This window comes from Cavia porcellus, unplaced genomic scaffold (genome assembly GCF_034190915.1).
Source record: "Cavia porcellus strain 051 isolate PalLab524CR breed Dunkin Hartley unplaced genomic scaffold, mCavPor4.1 scaffold_5, whole genome shotgun sequence".
Classification (NCBI taxonomy): domain Eukaryota; kingdom Metazoa; phylum Chordata; class Mammalia; order Rodentia; family Caviidae; genus Cavia; species Cavia porcellus.
Window position 1 is genome coordinate 25608080 of NW_026947488.1, and position 21563 is coordinate 25629642.

The 21563-nt window shown below is 40.3% G+C and overlaps 1 protein-coding gene and 1 non-coding gene across 10 annotated transcripts in view; both read left to right on the plus strand.

Moving 5' to 3' along the window:
* Positions 1–7421: 7421 nt before the first annotated feature.
* Positions 7422–7540, plus strand: LOC134476196 (5S ribosomal RNA). Its single transcript, XR_010047755.1, has one exon. It is a non-coding gene; the product is annotated as a 5S ribosomal RNA (ribosomal RNA).
* A 10492-nt stretch (positions 7541–18032) lies between these two features.
* The window catches only part of Rbm39 (RNA binding motif protein 39), a 33016-nt gene continuing 29485 nt past the window's right edge, over positions 18033–21563 (plus strand). For 3 of the 9 annotated variants that reach the window (XR_010047402.1, XM_063248441.1, XM_063248442.1), the window contains exons 1-3: positions 18033–18321; positions 19077–19140; positions 20854–20903. Coding sequence is in view for 4 of the 9 variants with exons in the window: in XM_063248441.1 (XP_063104511.1) it covers positions 19090–19140; positions 20854–20903 (101 nt within the window). In the remaining 5 variants the exon portion in view is untranslated. Of the gene's footprint in view, positions 18322–19076; positions 19141–19364; positions 19438–20326; positions 20904–21563 lie in introns of those variants that run through there. The other 6 variants (XM_063248444.1, XM_063248446.1, XM_063248439.1 and 3 more) reach the window with 4 other exon arrangements.

Genomic DNA, 21563 nt, shown 5'->3' on the forward strand with positions numbered 1-21563 from the left:
ATATGTTAATCAATGCTCTTCTCTGTAAAGAACTGTAAAACCTTACCTAATTGATATGTTAACCATTGTTGCCCTCTACAAACAACAGAAGTGGTGCTAAAACAAGCTAACAAGTGTTATTAATCACTGTTAGGCGCCTCTACTCTCCACTAAAGAGCTAAAGAAAAGTAGGATGGCCCTCTAATTTATACTTGTTTGAAGTAACTTGCTTGTGTGCAGGGAGATTTGGTTATTAGCATAACCCTTTACCTGAGCTTGATCCCCCTCCCCAGAAAGAAATTCTGTTCTATATGGCACCTTATTGCCTCCCCTCTCCCCTTACCTATCTATCTAGGCTAGGCCATAAAGATTTTGGGTTTCTGGTGACCTCTTCCTGACCTGATGGTGGTCTGTCATAAAATGTGCCTTAGCTTCAAAGAAATTACAGGAAAATGTTGTGGCTTAACCCTAATGCACCAAAAGGGTTAAGTTCCAAATCCTTGTGAAGGCTTAAGTTTCAGCTTCTTATAACTTTTGACCCCTTCCCACCTGTTAGTGTTAATGAACTGTCCTGAGATAATTAGCTTTCTACTTTCTTCTCCAAATGTTATTGCAGATAATTCTTATCTGCAGGATGGAAGTAACTCAAAAGGCGCCAAAGGCTGCAGAGGTTGTCAGAACTAAGTGGACAGCTATACAGTTTCCAGATTCAGGTCAACAAGTTTGATGGCTCTGCAGGTTTCTTTGTCTCCCCCCCCCCCCCCCCCCCCCGCTTCTCCTCCAGCCTCTTTTTAAAGTCCTCCCTTCAGTCTCTGGGACGAAGTCTCCAAATTGGCTCCCGGAGACTCGTCAACAGGCCTGGCCTAATAAAGCCTTTGCTCCCCAAATTTCAGTCTCTTGCTTCCTTGGATTTTGTACCGGGTCCGAGTTTTACAATGTTCATCCTTTTGATTTGACTGACTTTGTTCTGATGTCGCATCTGATTTTACTCTCTTCAAAAAAAGTAATAAGAACTGTGGGAGTAATAAAACCCAAAATGTGTAATTGTCATTGTACAAAAGAAAAGAAAAGAAAATGCTCTAAAGGTTATAACTGTATATATGTTTAAGTATATAAGACATATAACCATGTTAATGAGTTTTTTTTTTGGATCGTTGAACAAAACTGTTTGTACTCTCACTGTTTGAAAGTCCACTTTATATGCTTCAATTTTGTAACTTGAACAACTATTTTTTTTGTGTCTTTTTCATTTTTATCAGTACCAGGGATCGAATTCACAACTGCCTGCTTGCAAGGCAGGTGCTTATGCCGCTAAGCTAAATCCGCAGCCCCGACAACTGCTTGCTTTCAAGGCAGGCACTTATGCCGCTGAGCTAAACCCCCAGCCCCTGAACAAAGATGAGAATATGTAATCTATTAACTAGTGATTTCTTACTGTTTATTTTTTAAATTTTGTATCCTTTTTCTGTTTTTTCTTTTTCTCCTTAAATTAAAAAAAAACAAAATAGAAATAAAAAAATTTTAAAAAAAGATCAGCTTTTTGGTTTTTATAGTCTTCTTGAGGCCAAGAGCACCAAGGTTATGAATCAGGCACCCCAGAAGTGTGTTTTTTGGGGGACAGGAAGTGATCCCCATGACCAAATTATAAGTGAGCTGAGAGAACAACTTGGCCTTGGGACGTAAGTTTTGAAAATGTGACACTGCAAGTCCCAAAAGGGGTCTCCTAGGTGGTGACCGAAGAGTGCGGGGTGGGGTGGGGTCCCAGAGAACAAAAATAGCAATTTTGCCTCAGGCTGTATGGCTTAAGGAGTGTGAAAACTGGTATCCCGGTTCAGGGAAGGCAGGATAGGTTCTCTGATGCAAGCTTGCAAATTAGCAATGGAAACAGAAAACCCCAGATGGTAGCTCACCTGTGTTGAGTGAGGAAGGTCGCTGAGGCATGCAGATTAACAGTGGCAAGTAAACAGTCCTGGAGGAAAAAAAATGTGATTCTTAGGTAGGGGAGTTCCAACTGGGCAGGATTTTTTTTTTTTTTTTTTTTTTTTCTGGGCAGGATTTTTTAGGAGCTAACACAGTCTGCCATCTGAGTCACAGCACCATTATGGAAGTTTTCAGTGCAACAAAAGAGAGAATATAAAGTAAAAAATAGCCTTTATTCCAGGGGAGAGGAGTCCATAACCATAGAAGCCCTGGGTCCCTCTCACTGGAACCTGGGTTATGGGATATATGTATAACCTCTGACTGGGGGTGATGCTTCTGGTGGGCATTGATGATGCACCAGGAGCTGATTGGAGTTTTTGTCACACACAAACAGGAAATGAAGTTGCAATTAAGGCTGAGGAAGAAGCAGAAAGTGGTAGGCATTCCTGATTTGGCCTTTCACCATGTTATCTTTTTTTTTTTTTTTTTTTTTTTTGTCTTTTTCCTTTTTATCAGTACCAAGGATCGAACTCACGACTGCTTGCTTGCAAGGCAGGCGCTTGTGCCACTGAGCTAAATCCCCAGCCCCCTCTTTCACCATATTAGACCACAGCCATAACCATACAGTAATTTATACTAGGGCAAGAACATTTCACTTCTTTTTCCTCTCCCATGTTCCCTTTCCCATTTGAATATTTTCTATTTCACAATATCTAGTATACATTTGTTCCTTATTTACACTTTTGATTTCTCACACTAGAAAAACAATGCAATATTTACTCATACGTATCCAATGTATTTCACTTAGGAGTATGGTATCAAGCAGCATTCATTACCTAAAAGTCTTAAGCTTATCCTTCTGTTTGTTTTTTGTTTGTTTGTTTTTGTTTTCTGTATTTTTTGAGATGAGGTCTTGCTATGCAGTTCAGGCTGGCCTTGAGCTCACTTTGTAGCCCAGGCCGGTCTCGAACTCACAACGATCCTCCCACCTCAGCCTCCCGAGTGCTGGGATTATAGGCATGAACCACACCTGGCTCAAGCTTATCCTTCTTTATTGCAGAGTTAAAAAAAAAAAAAGCATATCTTTTTTATTCTTTCATTGGTTGAGGAGCATTTGAGCTATTTCCAAAATTTAGCTATTAGAAAATGTGCTACTATAAACATTTATGTGTATATAGTACTGTCATATGATGCTTTTAAGTTTTGGGGGAAGGTACCAAGAACAGGGATAGCTGGGTCAAATGGAATCTCTAGTCCTAGATTTTTGTTGTTGTTGTCTTTTTGAGACAGTATCTCCCTATGCAGTGTAGGCTGGCCTTGAACTCACTCTGTAGCCCAGGCTGGCCTCAAACTTGCAGTGATCCTTTTACTTCAGCCTCCTCAGTGCTGGGATTACAAATGTGTGCTACCATACCAGGAAAAAAAGGCTTTTTTGAGGGAATCTAGATTTTGAGGGAATCTCCACACTGATTTCCACAGTGTCTGTGCCAGTCTATACTCCCACCAGCAGTGGAGAAGGGTTTCTTTTTTTCCCCATAGCCCTGCCAGCATTTGTTACTGATTTTTTTGAGACAGAATCTTTTTTTGTCTTTTTTCCTTTTTATCGTTACCAGGGATCGAACTCACGACCGCTTCCTCACAAGGCAGGCTAAATCCCCAGCCCCTAGACAGAGTCTTACTGTGTAGTTTAGGCTGCCCAGGAACTCACTATGTAACTCAGGCATCTCAAATTTGTGGCAATCCTCCTGCCTCAGCCTCCCAAGAGCTGGGATTACAGGCTTGTACCACTACCATGCCTAGTTATTCTGTTGTGGGATGGAATCTCACTGTTGTTTTACTTTATTTTTATTTTATTTATGATCTTTTGAGACAAGTTCTCGCTATGCAGTTCAGGCTGGTCTTGGGCTCACTTTGTAGCCCAGGCTTGTCTCAAACTTGCAACAATCTGCCTGTCTCAGCCTCCCAAGTGCTGAGATTATAAGAGTACACCCCCCATGCCCGACTGAGTGTTGTTTTGATTTGCATCTCTCAAATGACTAGTGATGTTGAACATTTTTTCACATATTTATTTTTCATTTCTATTTCTTCATCTGAAAAGTGTCTATTTATTTTGGATGCACGTTTTTGGATTGGGTCTTTACATTTAGGGGATCTGATAACGAGTTCTTTGTATATTCTGGATATTAGTTCTTTCTCTGATGAACAGCTGGCAAATTTTTTTCCCACTCTGCCACCACATCTCTTTTAGAGGCTAACTCTTTCAGTGCTGGCCAGCACGTCCAGCCTCATTTTGTAACAGACTTTCCCAAATCCCCGAAAAATAGTTCCCAGTTCTTCTCTGTTCCAGTTCCCCTAATTTTTCTTCAGAGCATTTATTACCACCTGATAAATATTTATTTATTTTTTGTCTTTTTCCTTTTTATCAGTACCGGGGATCGAACTCACGACTGCCTGCTTGCAAGGCAGGTGCTTATGCCGCTGAGCTAAATCCCCAGCCCCAAATATTTATTTATTAATGATTCATACACTTGGGATATAAAATCCTTACAGATAAAGTCTTGGTTTTATTTACTGGTTTATTCTCAGTGTATAGAGCAATGTTTGGCTTCCTACAAATGCTTGATAAATTTTTTATTTTTGTTTTTGTTTTGTCTTTTTTTGTTTTGTTTTGTTTGTTTTGTCTTTTTGAAACAGGGTTTCAGGCTGTCCTTGAACTTATTTTTAGCCCAGGCAGGCCTCAAACTCACATTGAGCCTCCTGCCTTGGCCTCCTGATTGCTAAGATAAGATATGTTTTTTTTTTTTTTTAAATGACAGTATCAAACTATTTTGGCATGCAAACTGGGTGTGGTGGTACATGCCTGTAACCCCAAATTTCAGAGGCAGAGCCAGGGGGATCACCATAAATTCTAGTCCAAAACTGCTTCTATTATTTATGTCAGTCAGCCTAAGTGCCTTTTTATATTTTCTTTTTATTTATTAATGTTGTGGCTTAGAGACTGAGCCCAAGGCCTCTGCATTGAGGTATCTCCCCAGCCTGCTTGCCTGCTCTTTGCTTGCTTGCTTGCTTGCTTGCTTTTTTCTTTCTTTCTTCCTTTGAACCAGTATCTCTTAGTAAATCACCCAGGCTGGGCTCAAATTTGTGATACTCCTGCCTCAGAGAGCTGGGATTAAACGAATGTGCCACCATGCCTGGTATGTTTCTTTTTACATATGTTATCAGAGACCCCTGCAGCAGGCTCCAAGGGGGCCAAGTGTTTGGATCAGTGGCACAACCACCTACCTGGTGAGCATGAGGTCATAAATTCGATCCCTGGAAATAGGAAAACAAACAAACAAACTCAGGAATTTGGGCAGGAAATACAGTTCAGTGGTAGAGCACTTCACCATCATGTGCACAGCCCTGGGTTGGGCTTAGCTTTATAAAAAGGAAAAAACATGCAGAGATTGAGGTCTTTCATTTTTTTCCGAGTAGTAAAGATTGAATCTTTGCTACTCAATTATATTGCCTTGAGTTACATTCCCAATTCTTTTAAAAAGCTTTTGTTTTTTGTATGGGGGACTGAACTCACAATTATGCGCTTGCAAAGCAGGCGCTTATGCTGCTAACCTAAATCCCCAGCTGTTTTTATTATTTTTTATAAATTATTTTTCAAAAAATAAATAAAAATTATTTTTCAGATAGCATCTCACTGAGTCAAACCTCCAGTCTCAGCTTCCTGCAGTGCTGGAATGACCCACAACTCTGACTAGAAAATTTAAGAAAAAAATTAGAGGAAAGGAGGAGGGGGGAAAAAAAGTTAAGGTCGGGAGGGGGGAAGATAAAAGGGGGAAAAAAAGAGAATAAGGAAAAAAATGGAAACAAAGCTTTTATTTCCAAAAGGGGAAGGAAGGAAAGAAAGGATGAAGGGAGAGGAAGCAACCTTACCAAAAAAAAAAAAAAAAAAAAAATCAAACCGTATTATGTCAGGTACAAATTTCTCATGATGATGTGATCATTATGGATATAAAAAGTATACCAATAAAATTAATTTAAAATTTTGTGGATACTATATAGTAAGTGCGTGTGTGTGGTATTGGGGACTGAAACGAGTACCTCACACATGCTAAGCAAGAACCCCAGCTCTGAGGGGCTTCCCCAGCTTTTTTTTTAAATTTTGAGATGGCATCTCACTAAGTTGCCCAGGGTGGCCTAAAACTTTCCATCCTCCTGCATCACCCTCTGGAATAGCTGGAGTTACAGATATGAGTCATCATATCTTGCTCCTGATTTTTTTTTTTTTTTTTTTGTCTTTTTCTTTTTTGTCAGTACTGGGGATCGAACTCACGACCACACACTTGCAAGGCAGGCACTTATGCCGCTGAGCTAAATCCCCCAACCCCAGTCTTGCTCCTGCTTAACTTTTATAGTAATGCCAAATTGTTTTCCACAGCAGCTACCTTGTATAGCTACCTAGTAAGCTATATATTTATTATATACTCATATCATTAAAGTATAAGGGTTCTAATTTTTCCACATACTTATCAACACTCCATGGCATTTAAGTCATGATCATTATTTATATATTTTTCATTCTGATGCTCCATTACCTGGATCTAGATCTATATCTAAATTCATATCTGTATCTAGTGCAACCTGGTTTTTGACAAGTTATATCTCCTGGACCTTATACAGAAAATGATTGTTAAGGACGTGTTTCCCAGTTTCCAAGTTAAATAAAAAATACATTAAATACCTCTCAGCAGAGATGCTGGGTCTTTCTGAACCACTCATCATACAGGCTCACTCATATCATGGAATCAGAGGCCTTTCATTCAAAATTTCTTTGAATTTTGATGCTTCTTATGTTTGTCACTCACTATTGTCAAGATGTGTCTACCTCATGATGCTTTGTCAGTAGAATCTTTCTTTCCATTTCTAGATTCACTTAATTCCTAGATGTTTTTAGTGCTATGTTGGATTGCATTCTTTTTTGCTTCTGTCAGATTTTTTTTTCATTTTGGTGTTATTTTGTTTTGTTTTTTGAGACAAGATCTTGCTATGTAATTCAGGCAGATCTTGAACTCATTGTGTAGCCCAGGTTGGCCTCAAACTTGTGGTGATGCTCCTGGCTCAGCCTCCTGTGTGCTGAGATTACAGGCATATACCACCACACTCAGTTTAGAAGATGTTTTTATTTTATTTATTTATTTATGTCTTTTTCCTTTTTATCGGTACCAGGGATCAAACTCATGACTGCCTGCTCACAAGGCAGGCAGGCGCTTATGCTACTGAGCTAAATCCCCAGCCCTAGAAGATGTTTTTAAACAGTACTTTGTCGGGCTGGGGATTTAGCTCAGCAGCATAAGCACCTGCCTTGCAAGCAGGCAGTTGCGAGTTCGATCCCTGGTACCGATAAAAATGAAAAAGACAAAAAAAAAAACCCAAAAAAACAGTACTTTGTCTCTTCATAATGTTTATCCATACAAAGATTAAGACCTAACTGGCCTCTTTTGTGAGCATTTGGGAGAAAAGTGGGGTGATTCTATGGCCATACCACCCTGAACGCGCCCGATCTCGTCTGATCTCAGAAGCTAAGCAGGGTCGGGCCTGGTTAGTACTTGGATGGGAGACCGCCTGGGAATACCGGGTGCTGTAGGCTTTTATATTAAAAAAAAAAAAAAAAAAAAGAGAAAAGTGGGGTGAATGAGTGCTGACATGCTGCAAGGAAAATTAATACAGCTAAGATCCTGTTGTTGGATATGTACCATTGATGGTGGGAGACAGATAAATTCTGTTTTACTCTGACTGCTTATACCATGTCTTTTGTTGAAAGAAGACAAGAGCCTGTGGGACCCCCAATTTTTTTTGTCTTTTTGAAACATGAAGCTCAGGCTGGCTTTGGGCTCATTTGGGCTCACTTTGTAGCCCAGGCTGGTCTTGAACTTGCAATGATCCTCCTGCCTCTGCCTCCCCAGGGCTGGGATTACAGGTGTGAACCACTAAGCCCAGCTTGGGACCCCAAATTTTAAACTAATGCTGTGTCTCTTTGTGTTTCATCTTCATCACCATCACCCCTTGCCCAGACACAAACTCATAAATTGGCCCCCCTACACACACACACACACACACACACACACACCCCACACCTACACATTTTTCTTTCTTTCTTTTTGGTGTTTTGAAACAGTCTCACTATGTAATTCAGACTGGTCCTGAACAGGAAGCAATCCTCCTGCCTCAGTCTTCCTCAGAGTCCTTGTGCTGTCCCTGCTTCAGCCTCCCTACTGCTAGAATGGCAGGTACACACCACCACCCCTGCTCAAATCAGTATATTTTGGGAAAAAATATATTACTCTCTCTGGCCCTGTTCCTGATTCTGGCATTCATTCACATTAAATAAAGTTGATAAAATATTACCTGATTTGTATGCACTTGTCATTACTCATCTATTGGCACACTTATAAATAGCAAATTTTGCTATATGTAAATTTACTTAATTGGAAAAAAAAGAATTGTAAAGTGGGTGTGTTGGTGCATGCCTGTATTCCCAGCACCAGGGAGGCTGAGGCAGGAAGAATACTGGGAGTTTGAGGGCAGACGGAACTACATAATAAGACCTGGTACAAAAGACACACACAAAAAAAGTGAACAATATTAAACCTAAGTTACAATTATGCAGTGTTTAAGTGTTTAGGGTTAAATTATATATGTCTGCAATTTATTTTGTAAAGCACATAAAGCCAGGTGTGGTAGTACACATTTGTAATTCCAACTCACTGAGATGCTGAGGCAGAAAGGACCAGAAGTTCTAGCCCAGTATGGGCAATTTAAGATCCTGTCCCACAACCTACACACACACACACACACACACACACACACACAAAGGGAGGGGGCTCATGGGCATGGTGCCACCTGCCAGTAATTCTGTAATTCTAGAAGACTGAGGCAGAAAGATTACCTCTAATTCAAGGCCAGGCTGCATTATAATAGCGAGTTTGCCTGAGCTATACAGCAAAAACTATGTAGCCTGAACTATACAGCAAGATTTTGTCTTAAAAAAAAAAAAAAAAAAAAAAAAAAAAAAAAAAAAAACAAGAATGTTGTAACACAGGCCTATAATCACAACACTCAGGAGGCTGAGGCAGGAGGATCACTGTGAGTTCAAGGACAGCTTGCACTACATAGTGAGATTAAACCCAGCCTGAACTGCATAGCAAAACTCCCATCTCCCCCCAAAATCAAATTAATAAAATATATGAGCACTCAACATATATTTTGAGTTTTAATTATAGTCTAGGGGTGTACTAGAGCACTTGCCTAGCAAGCTTGAGGTTCTAGGTTCTATCCCTAGCACTAGGAAATAAAAATAACAAATAAAACCAAAAAAATTTTTATAAACAAGGCCAGGCATGGTTGCACATGCTGGCAATCCCAGCACTCTGGGAGGCTCAGGCAGAAGAAACACCACAAATTTGAGGTCAGCCTACACTACACAGTGAGTTCAAAGATACCCTGAACTACTTAGTGAGGCCTTGTCTCAAAAAAGCAAAAAGCAAAATACGAAAAACAAAACAAAGACAAAAGCTTTCTTAAACAATGTTGAAAAATAATTCTCAGAACTGAGGATATAGTTCAGTCGTTCAGCACATGTTAAATCCCTAGGTAAAATCTCTAGCATCACACATACAAATCTTTTTTTTTTTTTTTTTTGTCTTTTTCGTTTTTTTATCGGTACCAGGGATGGAACTCACGACTGCCTCCTTGCAAGGCAGGCGCTTATGCCGCTGAGCTAAATCCCCAAGTTGTTTTTTTTTTTTTTTTTTACCGGTACCAGGGATTGAACTCATGACCACATGCTTGCAAGGCAGGCGCTTATGCCACTGAGCTAAACCCCCAGCCCACATACAAATCTTAATTGCTTTGATGACCTGTATGAATCAGGCAGGGTCATCTAGAATGAAATTCTGGTTGTTTGTTTTGAGACAGGGTCTCATGTCATAGCTCAGGCTGGCCCTGAACTCTCTATGTAGTCCAGGCTGGCCTTGAACTTGCTAAGATTCTCCTTCCTCAGTCTTCCAAGTGCTGGGATTACAGGCATGCACCACCATCCCCAGTTTAAAAGCAGATTCTCTGATCAATTCATGTCATTGAACTCAAGTAGATAAACATAGTTTCAGAGGGATAAATGAGATAATTTATAGAAAATTGTTATTTTACAAAGTGAGCTCAAGGGCAGCCTGAATTGCGTAGGGAGATCCTGTCTCAAAAAGACAAAAAAAAGAAAATTTTTATTTTATTATTATTATTGTTATTTTGATACCAGGGATCGAACTCATGACCTTGTGCTTGTCAGGCAGGCACTTATGCTGCTGAGCTAAATCCCTGGCTCCTATAGAAAATCATTTATAAAATGTGAAATACTATACAAATGCTGTATGCTATTATATAGGGTTTTGCTTTTGAAACAGGGTCTCACTATGTAGTTTAGGCTGGCCTTGATCCCTTCACCTCAGCCTCCTGAATATTGAGATTAGTTGTACATTGTCTTGTCTGGATTTTTTCTTCTTTTTGTGGTAGGATTAGATCCATGTGATGCTGAGCAAGCACTTTACCGCTGAGATGCATTTCTAGGCCCTTTTTATTTAATTTAATTAATTTATTTATTTTTTAAATTTTATTTTGAGATAGAGTCTTGCTAAACTGCTCAGACTGTCCTCAAACTTGCAATTCTCCTGCATCAGCCTCCTGGAGTAACAATTATAGGGGTACACCAATGTGCAGGGCTAGGACAATGTACCTTGAGTTTTGTGAATAGGATTCACAGTAATCACAACAAAGTTATTGTATTGTAGCCTATGGTACCATTTCAAGTGAGTGGATATAGATATACTTCTGAAACACCTCTTTCTAGAGATTAATAATTTACTGAGGTTTTTTTTTTTTTTTTTTTTTTTTGTAGCCATGTGCCACCATGGGCTACATTAGTGAGTTCAAGGTCAGCCTGACCTGCAGAGTAAAACCCTGTTTCTTTTTTTTTTTTTTAAAACCCTGTTTTAACCCTGTTTGTTTTTTTAACCCTAAAGGACAAAAAAAAAAAAAATGGTCATATGTATTGGGAAATGGGAAGAAATGTTTAAGTGAGAAGCGTAACAAGGGTTGGAAAAGGGAAAGGAAAGAAGGAAAAAAGAAAAAAGGGAACAGAAGGAAAAATGGAAACAAAGCTTTTGTGAATAAGAAGGGGAAGAGAAATTGAAGGGAGGGTAGAGGAATGGTGAAAAAAGGAATCAGGATATATCACACACCGGTACAAATTCTATGTGATGAATGTGTTCATCATGTGTACCTAAAATAAATCCATAAACTCAATAAAGAAAAAGTAGTAAAATTTATTGGGGAATAGGGATGGGGAATAGGAATAGCTTCTAAAGAGGAGAGGGGTCCCTAGTGGGTTGCCAATGAACTCACTTCTCTGAGAAATTTTTATAGAGCAAAATATCATGAGGTGAGGGGCTGGAGATGGCGGCTTGGTGGTAGAGTGCTTGCCTACCATGCACAAGGCCCTGAGTTCAACCTCAAGTACTATAAAAAAAATTCATGAGGTACAAATGGGTTAAAACTATAATCAACCATAGCCAAGTGTAGCAGTACATGCCTATAATCCCAGCACTTGGGAGGTCAAGGCAGAAGGATCACTGTGAGTTCCAGGCCTGCTTGGGCTACAAAGTGAGTTCAAGGCCAGTTTGAACCACATGGCAAAAACGTGTCTCAAAGAACAACAACAACAACAACAAAAAAACACTATGATCAGGGGCTGGGGATTAGCTCAGTGGCATAAGTGCCTGCTTTGCAAGCAGGCAGTCGTGAGTTTGATCCTTGGTACCCATAAAAAGGAAAAAGACAAAACAAAACAAAAAACACTACGATCAACCAATAATATTACAAGTATAGCAGCACGGCCAAAATTGATCCAATACAGTAACACAGGCATCCGGATCACATCATTAACCTTGGCTGATAATCTACAGTTTTAGTTTTAGTAGTTTTAATCTTAGTGGATGGGAAAGAATGTCCCACCACTAATGAGATACTCATGTATCTACACAGGAAATCTCAAAAGTGTGGTACTAGTAATATCAAACTTCCATGTATCCTCTAGGAAACTGTAAATCTTGCCATTGTGACTTGAATTTTTTTCTTTCTTTCTTTCTTTCTTTTTTTTTTTTTTTTTTTGTCTTTTTGTTTGTGTGTTTGTTTGTTTTTATCGGTACCAGGGATCGAACTCATGACTGCCTGCTTTCAATGCAGGTGCTTATGCCGCTGAGCTAAATCCCCAGCCCCTTTGAATTTTTTTCATATTTCTGGTAGCAGGAATCAAACTCAGGACCTTGCACTTGCTAGGCATTGAATCTTTTTCCGATGTGCTTCCAGCCACAACTTTGATGCACTCTTATCTTCTACACTTACTTCCTTGAGGGTCAAAGCCCTAGATGGTAGCCTATTAATTTTTACCTAATTTAGCTGTTTAAAGTGCCATCATATCTGTCTTTTATTGAGGGGGCGTCCAGGGAATTGGAAAAAAAATCTTTGTTTCCACTTTTTCTATTTTCTTTTTTTTTTTTTTTTCTTGTCTCTCCTGTTCCCTCTCCCTCCCTCCCTTGTTCCCCTTCTCATTTGAGGTCCAGAAGACTGAATCCAGAGCCTATCATTTGCTAAGCACTGGTTCTATCATTCTCCTATTCTCCAATCTGGCTTCACAAATTTATGTAAATTTCTTTGAGATAACTAGAAGGCGCTTGACATCCTGGGCAACACATAGGAAAGTATTTGGTGCTGAGGATCAAACTCAAAACCTTGTATATGTTTTTTTTTTTTTTTTTTTTTACTGGGAACCGAACTCATGACCTCGTGTTTTCTGGGCAGGTGCTATGCTGCTGAGCTAAATCCCAGCCCCAAGACCTTGTATATGCAAGGCTAGATAGAGTGCTACCACTGAGCCACATGCCCAGCCTAAGTATTTGAAACAAATGCCAAATTCAATCTGTAAGTACACTGACTAGGTAACAAGCACACATGGAATGTAGGTCAGAATGGTACAATTCTTTGTTTCTTTTTTAGTTTTATTTATTTTTCTGATATAGTTTTATGTACTTAAGTCAGGCAAAGATCAATGAAGCGGTAAAATCAATTCCATCTCTATAAAATGGGCATGAAGCCTGGAATGGTGATGCATATCTGTAATCCCAGCATTCTGGGAGGCTGAAACAAGAAGGATTGCAAGTTCAGGCCCAGTCTGGACAATTTCGCAACTTAGTAAGACTATGTCTCCAAAAGCACTACTTAACTATATATCTATATTTATATCTATGCATTATAAAGAGAGCTACATCCCTGGCTCTTAGTCTGTTATTTGAGACATGATCTTGCTAGTTAATCCAAACTGGCCTTGAACTATCTTCTTGCCTCGACCTGCAGACTGCAGACAGCTAGGTGTGTACCACCATGCCCAGCTATATGAAGTTCAATCCTAATACAGCAAAACAAAGAACTAATCAACAAGCCGGGCGTGGTGGCTCATGTCTGTAATCCCAGCACTTGGGAGGTTGAGGCAGGAGGATCGCTGAGAGTTCGAGACCAGCCTAGGCTACAAAGTGAGCTCAAGGCCAGCCTGAACTCTACAGTGAGCACCTGTCTCAAAAAGACAAAAAAAAAAAAAAAAAAAAAGAACTAATCAATCAAAACAAAACCAACAACAATCCTAAAAAAAATCAAACTTTGTAGCCCAGCCTGGCCTGAAACTTGGAGCAATACTCCTGTCTCAACCTCCCAATTGCTGGGATTACAGGAGTGCGACATTAGATATTTTAACTAAAAATATGGAACAGAGTGACTTGAGATTCATGATTTTAAATGGAAAGGTATAAGATATTACATTAAAATATTTTGAGTTTGTTCTGAATTATGATGCTAGTGCTTTGTGCATGTTAGTTAAGCACTGTTCCTTTATATATATGAGCACTCTGGTGTTATGCCCCATATTAGTTAGTCTTTTGGTTATTTGAGATATATCAGTGTAGTTCCTGATAGTTCCAAACTCACTATCTAGCCCTGAGTGGTCTCAAACATTTTTGTTGTTGTTTTGTTCTTTTGAGATGTGTTTTCTTTAAGTAGTTGATTATGCAGTTAGATTGGCCTCAAACTTGTGGCAACCCTCCTGTCTCAGTCTCCGGAGTGCTAGATTACAGGCCACCATAACTGGCTATCAATCACTCTAGAAGAAAATAGGATGTAAAATACATTTCCTTTATATCTGTTATCCCTGATTTTCAGGAGGCTGAGGCAAGAAGATAGAAAGTTCTGGTATGGGATAGGTTATTTATTTATTTATTTATTTGTCTTTTTCCTTTTTTTATCGGTACCGGGGACCGAACTCATGACTGCCTGCTTGCAAGGCAGGCGCTTATGCCACTGAGCTAAATCCCCAGCCCCTGGGATAGGTAATTTAGTAACTTAGGGAGACTTTGTCTCAGTATAAAAAATAAAGGCTAGAATGTAGCTGAGTACAAAGAACCTAGGTATATAAATAAATAAACTTTCTTATATAAATTAAAGATTAATTTTAAGCATGCAAGTAACAGAATGGTGGCTGCACAGACCTGTAATTCAAGCACTGAGGATATTGAGGCAGGAGGATCACTGAGAGTTGAAGATCAGTCTAGGATATGTAATGAGTTCAAGGGTACCACCTGGAATATATAGTGAGATCCTGTTTCAAAAAATGACAAAACAAACAAACAAATAAAAAAAGCCAAACAAGAAATGTCCAAGATGGGGCTGGAGATTTAGCTCAGCGGCATAAGCGCCTGCCTTGCAAGCAGGCAGTCGTGACTTCGATCCTCGATATCGATAAAAAGGAAAAAAGACAAAAAAAAAAAAAAGAAAAAAGAAATGTCCAAGAATGTCACTCAGTGGTAGAGGGTGTGCCTAAAATGTGTGAGGCCCTGGGTTCAATCCTCAGTACTGAGTTAGGGAGGAAAATACTATTGTGAAATATCTGTCAGCTCTATCTTTTTTTTTTTTTTGTCTTTTTGAGTCAGGGTCTCCCTATGCAGTTCAGGCTGGCCTTGAACTCACTTTGTAGCCCAGGCGGGTCTCCAACTGGAAAGGATTGTCCTGCCTCAGCCTCTTGGGTGCCGGGATTACAGGCGTGTTTATTTTTATTTATTTTTTTTGTATTTTTACCGGTACCAGGGATCGAACTCATGTCCACAGGCTTGCAAGGCAGGCGCTTATGCACTGAGCTAAATCCCTAGCCCTCTTATCTGTCAGTTCTTTAAGATTAGCCCTGAACTGGGTGGAAAGTTTAACAAAACTGCCTTTTTCTTTTCTAATTTAAAAATTTATTAACTTCAAAAAATTAACGCAAACCCAAAATCTTTGAATCTATCTTTAAATGAGAAACCATTTTGGTATTGGTTTGCTGAGGCAGAGTCTCGGCTATGTATTTCAAGTTTGTCTGGAACTATGTGGCAAGCATTGATCCAATGCAGGATTTGGAGTTCAAGGTCACCATGGTGTACCTGTCTAGGTCAAGTGCAACTTGGGTACGAGGAGTGCAGGAGGATGCCTGAAATGCCCACAGTCTGGAGGCTGTGGCAGGTAGATTGGGTAAACTTCCTTTTTCTTTTTTTTTTGTTTGTTTTTTGTCTTTTTCCTTTTTATCGGTACCGGGGATAGAACTCACGACTGCCTGCTTGCAAGGCAGGCACTTATGCCGCTGAGCTAAATCCCCAGCCCTTAAATCTTTTGTGTGTGTGTGTGTGCATGTGTGTGTTGTTTTTATTTTGGTACTAGAGATCAAACTCATAGCCTCATACTTGCCAGGCAGGTGCTTATGCCACTAAGCTAAATTCCCAGCCAAAGCTTTCTTTTTCTGTCCTTGTTAAAAGTGTTTTTCGAGCCGGGCGTGGTGGCTCATGCCTGTAATCCCAGCCCTCGGGAGGCTGAGGTGGGAGGACTGTTGTGAGTTCAGAGACCAGCCTGGGCTACAAAGTGAGCTCAAGGCCAGCCTGAACTGCATAGCAAGACCCTGCCTCAAAAAAGACCAAAAAAAAAAAAGTGTTTTTGAAGCCAGGCGTGGTGGCTCATGCCTGTAATCTCAGCATTTGGGAGGCTGAGGCAGGAGGACTTTGCCAGTTGGAGACCAACCTGGGCTACAAAGTGAGCTCAAGGTCAGCCTGAACTTCATAAGACTTCCTGTCTCAAAAAAAAAAAAAAAAAAAGGGTTTTTTAAGACAGGCATGAGACAGTTTGGGATGGCCTTGAATTTGTTTACCTAGTCCAGGTTAGCCTTGAACTCACAGCAATCTTTCTGCTTCAGCCTCCCAAGTGCTGGGATTACAGGCATGCGTCACTAAAATCCTCTTGCTTTTAGTCTACTGAACCTGAGGATATCTGGTTTAGACAGTTTCTTTTTAGTTAATTATTTTTGAGATAGGGTCTATCAGACTGGCCCTGAGCTCACTTTGTAGCCCAGGCTGGCTTAAAATTCATAGCTATCTGCCTGCCTCAGCCTCACAGTGCTGGTACTACAGGTGTGTGTCACCACACCTATTTTTTATTTTAGATTTTATTTATTTTTGAGATAGATCTCACTGTGCAGTTAAGTACCCTTGAACTTGCTTATGTACCCAAGCTGGCCTCAAAACTCACAGCAGTCCTACTTCCTCAGTCTCCCAAATGCTGGGGTGTGCCACTTTGCCTGGCTTCTCTATTTTTGTTTTTTGAGACAAGATTTCACTATGTAGTTCAGGCTGGCTTTGCACTACGTAGCCCAGGCTGGCTTCAAACTTGTAGTGATCCTCTTGCCTCTCAACCTCCACAGCGCATGTGCCACCATGCCCGGCTAGTTTCTCAACATCTGTATTTCCTAGAAGTAATTGTTTAATAATACTATAATTTTTTTTTCAATTTTTTTTTTCCAGTGCTGACAATTGACCTAGGCCTCATGCAGGAACTGAAAAGGAAATGGTGGGAAATGAGGAGAGGCTCTGAGAGATTAATTTACTTGTCCAAAGTCAGTGTTGGAGCATTTGCACCATGTCTCAATCTTTTTATGCTCCATCATCAAGCTGTGATAGATTCCCTAACATTTTTGTTTGAAAGCGTTAGTATTTTTTAAGACATTTTTATTTGGGAGGAAGACACCTACAGTCAATGACCTCTCTGCTTCCCGTCACAGTATTAGCCAAAAAACAAGTGACAAATTAATGTTTGGATATCAGGGCCTCTGTCTTCAGGAGTTAGGAGATAAATTTAAAATAATCAGGAGCTTTTTTTGTACCGGGAATTGAATTCACGAGCTTGCGATTGTCAGACAAGTGCTGTGCCACTGGAATACATCACCGGCCCAATGGGGGACTTTTTTGAGGAAACAATAGCAAACTCCACACGAGGCCAGGCTAAATTCAGGGGGTACAAAAGTAATCTACTGCTGAGAAAAGCTGAATTTTATTTTTTTCCCCTCTACGACTTTCTCCAGTGTTTCCAATGATTTTTCGAAGCTCGACAGTCAAGGTCTCGCCTAGTCCGGGCACTAAATGGCAGTGTAATATTTTTTATTTTGTCCCCAATCCCTCTCTTCTCGTTTTGTCTCTTACATGATTTTCTCTTTGTCTTCACCCTCGACGGAAAACCGCCATAAGTCAATGATGGCTTTATCCCATCGCCATATGGACTAGATTGCTTTATGGCGACCTTGACAGCCACCTGGGTGGAAGGCCGGAAAAGGGGGGGCGGTCGGCTATGAGCGGTAAACCTTCACATGGCTGCGAGAAGGCGCCACGAACAGAGGAAGAACGCGGAGGTCCACTCAGCTAGGAGCTCTTTAAAAGATTGACGGATAGCGCACCAATAGTCTTCACCCTGGAAAGTTGTGGGTTCTCGCGAGATTTGGACTCCGTCTGGCCACAAGTCCAAGGCGCCTTGGAAAGGGGGATGGGAACGTCTGTGGCGCAATCATTGCGCGAGATTGGGAGGCAGTCGCTGGGGCAATAGCTAGATCTCGCGATATTTGATGTTCTTCGGTCTGGAACGCAGGGTAATTTCTCGCGAGAGTCCGTGCTGTAGGCTCTAGGAGACCCCGTGTGTTTGTGTGTAAGTGTGTTGGTGAATGTGAGTACGAGGAAGCAGCCGCCGCCATTTCAGGGAGCTTGCTGACGCTGTCGCAGGGGTGGATCCTCAGCTGCCGAAGCCTCTGTCCTGCTTTTCTGCGCGGGCTCCTCTAATTCCATTGTTTCTTTTAGATTTACTTAGGCGTATCCGCCTTCGGAGCCCTTATTAATAGGGCCAGGCGGTACCGCGGCCTGGGCCTAGGGCTTAGTAGCAATAGCGGCAGCCGACTTTACGAATACGAGCACTACAGGCGTCCGAAAGCCCGCACAGGTAAGGTGCCATCGTGGTTCCGCGTATTGTAGGATTTTAAAGTATGGTGTTCCGTCCTGAGGAACGCTGCTGTTGGTTTTTAGTGACGTGTGTGGTAGTTCTTGGGAAGTCGGCCCAATTTTGGCAGCCGCACCCTTTTCCTGGTGGTAAGAGGAGGGTTTCTTGGGGTGGCAAAGACCCCAGGGAGGCTTTGGCAGATGGCGACCTGACCCTTCGAGGCCTTCGCCTGCCGCCGCTTCCCAACATGGCGCCAGCCGAGCGATGCCTTGGCACACAGCCCCTCCCAACGCGAGGGAGTTTCCTTTTGCCCCTAAAATGGCAGCACAGGTTTTGTGCGGAAAGTGGTGCTGTGGCCCGAGGTTCTGCGGTTTGGTTTTGTGGTTCTTTATAGACTTAAAATTTGGACTTTTATGTTTTTCCCATGTTCTGGGGCAAGAGACGTTTTATATTTACTTACGCAAACCCCAGTAAAGTATCTTGGACCACTTGTGTCATTTTAGGGGTTTTTAAATATTTGTGGAATGTGTCGGTTAGGAAAGAAAATGATCAAAGATAAAAATTGAAAACTCGAGTCGGGCGTGGTGACGCACGTCTCTGATCCTAGCACTGGGGAGACTGGGGCAGGATAATTGCTGTGAGTTCGAGGCTAATCTAGGCTACGTAGTGAGTTCAAGGCCAGTTTGAATTGTGTGGAAGACCTTAACTCAAAAAAAAAAATTGAAAAATGTTTACTCACTAGATTGTCTTGTTTTTAGGTGTTTAGAGAAAATGGCAGACGATATTGATATTGAAGCAATGCTTGAGGCTCCTTATAAGAAGGTGAGAAAACATGTCGGTGAGGTTTATATATTTCTTAATTTAGCATTATTCACGAAACTACTGCTGAAATGTAAACTAACCTCCCTGGAGTCCTCTTGATTTATCTTATCAGAGATGCATTACGTGTAACTTACAAAAGTAAATATATGCTATTGATGTAATAATATTGTGCAGTAGTTTCACTTCAGCGTGATGAATAAATGCCCATCTATCTCTCTTTGTAGACTTGCCTAACGATATCTCACCTCTACTCCCATGAATTCACCTTTGATTCCAGTGTGAACTGTCAATCATAAGGTAGTAATTGAGTGACTTATCGCTGTACCGTGGTCCCCTAGGTAAAATGACTCAACTAAGAATTACCAGCTCCAGTTTGGTATAGCAAAAAGGTGAATGGTAGTGGTTTGGGAAAACAGCAGGGGTCCAAGAATAACAAAGTGTAACCAGTCTATGGCAAGTAAATCTTTCAACAAGTCTTTTAAGAAGTGGGTGAGATTTAAAAATTTACACATATATGAAGGACTGGTGATAGTAAATCTTAAATTAATAATTACTAAAATTCTTGGATCCCTGAATAGAAAAAAACAAAAAACAAAAGAGGCAGTATCACAGCTTAGTCACTTGATGACTGTTTTACTGTTCTCCATATTGTTTTGTTTTTAATTAGGCCCTGCCATTGTATTTCACACTAAAAACTACAAAGGGATTATTTTGCCTAATACAGTATGACCCATTTCAGTATCACAGTTAAAGTAAATTCACTTCATTCTTTTCACCAGTTGGTGGTGAAAATAGCAGTATGCATGCATTATCACTGGTGTCACAAACTGTAAGCTTTGTAAGTTAGCACTTATGCTCCTATAGCTGATGTGATCAAACTTTAAACATTGCACTAAACCTTTTAAAAAACAATACATTTGTTTTGGAGTATGTAGCACGGCCATGTGGTACCCTTTGGATTCTTTCTGATATCTTTAATGTATAGTTTTGTAATGCATAGATTCTTGAAGAGCTTTCTGTTTAAAAATGTTAAAATTCTTGTGTCTTAGTTTAACATGGATGTAATTCCATGTGAACAGGTATGGAAGTAAGAAATGTGTAGGTTGGACTGGTGGATTATTAATTGACTTTCTGGGTTCTTGGGAGTCAACATTACTAAAGCAGTGTGAATCCCTGTTTGCTTCAGGGCGAGATGTGTGACAGAGGTGGCATCAAGCTCTTACAGTCCCAACCCTCCAACGGAAATGGGCGAAGATCTCAGGAATGGCATCGGTCACAGGAAATCGATAGTGGCTGGCTGCTAGCATGGCCACTTGGGGCTTAGGCAGAAATAGAGCCGTGGTACTGACAAAAGGGACCATAGCACACGGAATAAAAGTCGAAACAGGACTTCATGTTTTATGGAAATTATATTTAACGACTTCAGCATTGTAAATCTGGATAACTTAATATATAAGCTGTGTAAGAAAGTAAAATTTAATGTGTTAATGTGGACATTTTTATTTTTGTATCTTGATGACATAATTGTAAACAACAAAGTGGTTAAACACATACCATCTAAATTTTTTTATAGCTTTCCATATTAAACTTTAAAAGTAATTAGTTTTTAAATTGTTTTGTATTTTCTTATTCCTATTCCCTTTACCCTTTGACAACTTGAAATGAAATGTTACCACTTCGTCCTCATGATGTTCTTCTATCAACCCTGCTTAGGATGAGAACAAGTTGAGCAGTGCTAACGGCCATGAAGAACGTAGCAAAAAGTAAGTTTTAAAAAGGAACAGGGTGGGAGGGAGTTACGGTGAGCTTTGTGTTTGAAATTTGAAGTTGTGTTCCTGTGGCTACATCATCTTAATAAGGTTTCCTTCTGAAGCTTTTATCTGTCTCTAAGAATATTTGTTCTTTTATCTTTTTGGGACAAGAAACTCCTTGAGAATGTGAAACTATGGACTTTTCCCTCCCAGATTTCAGGGATCTTCTGGACATGTTCCACTTAAGGTCCATCATGATAATCTGGTTCAGAGTTCTGTATTAAGCCAGCCATAGTAGCCCAAATCCTCCAGCTACTTGGGTGGCTAAGACAGGAAGATTGTGAGTTGATTGGAAGCCAGCCTGCTCAACATAGCCATACTGTGTCTCAAACAAGAGAAAATGACTTCTTAAACTAGAATTTGTGTTTTGCTTTAAATTTGTTACCTTTCTCATAACATTTGTTGATGCTGTCAATGCAACTATCTTATTCCATTGAATTTGAAAGGGTGAAGAGTTATATTAGAGAAGATAATAGCCATGGAAAGTATTATTGGTCCTAAATCACTAAAAGGAATTTTTGCTCCTTAGTTCTGAAAAGCTGTTTTGATCATAATAAGATAGTGTACTTAAGTACTTAATGTGACTCAAATTATAAATATGGAATTTGGATT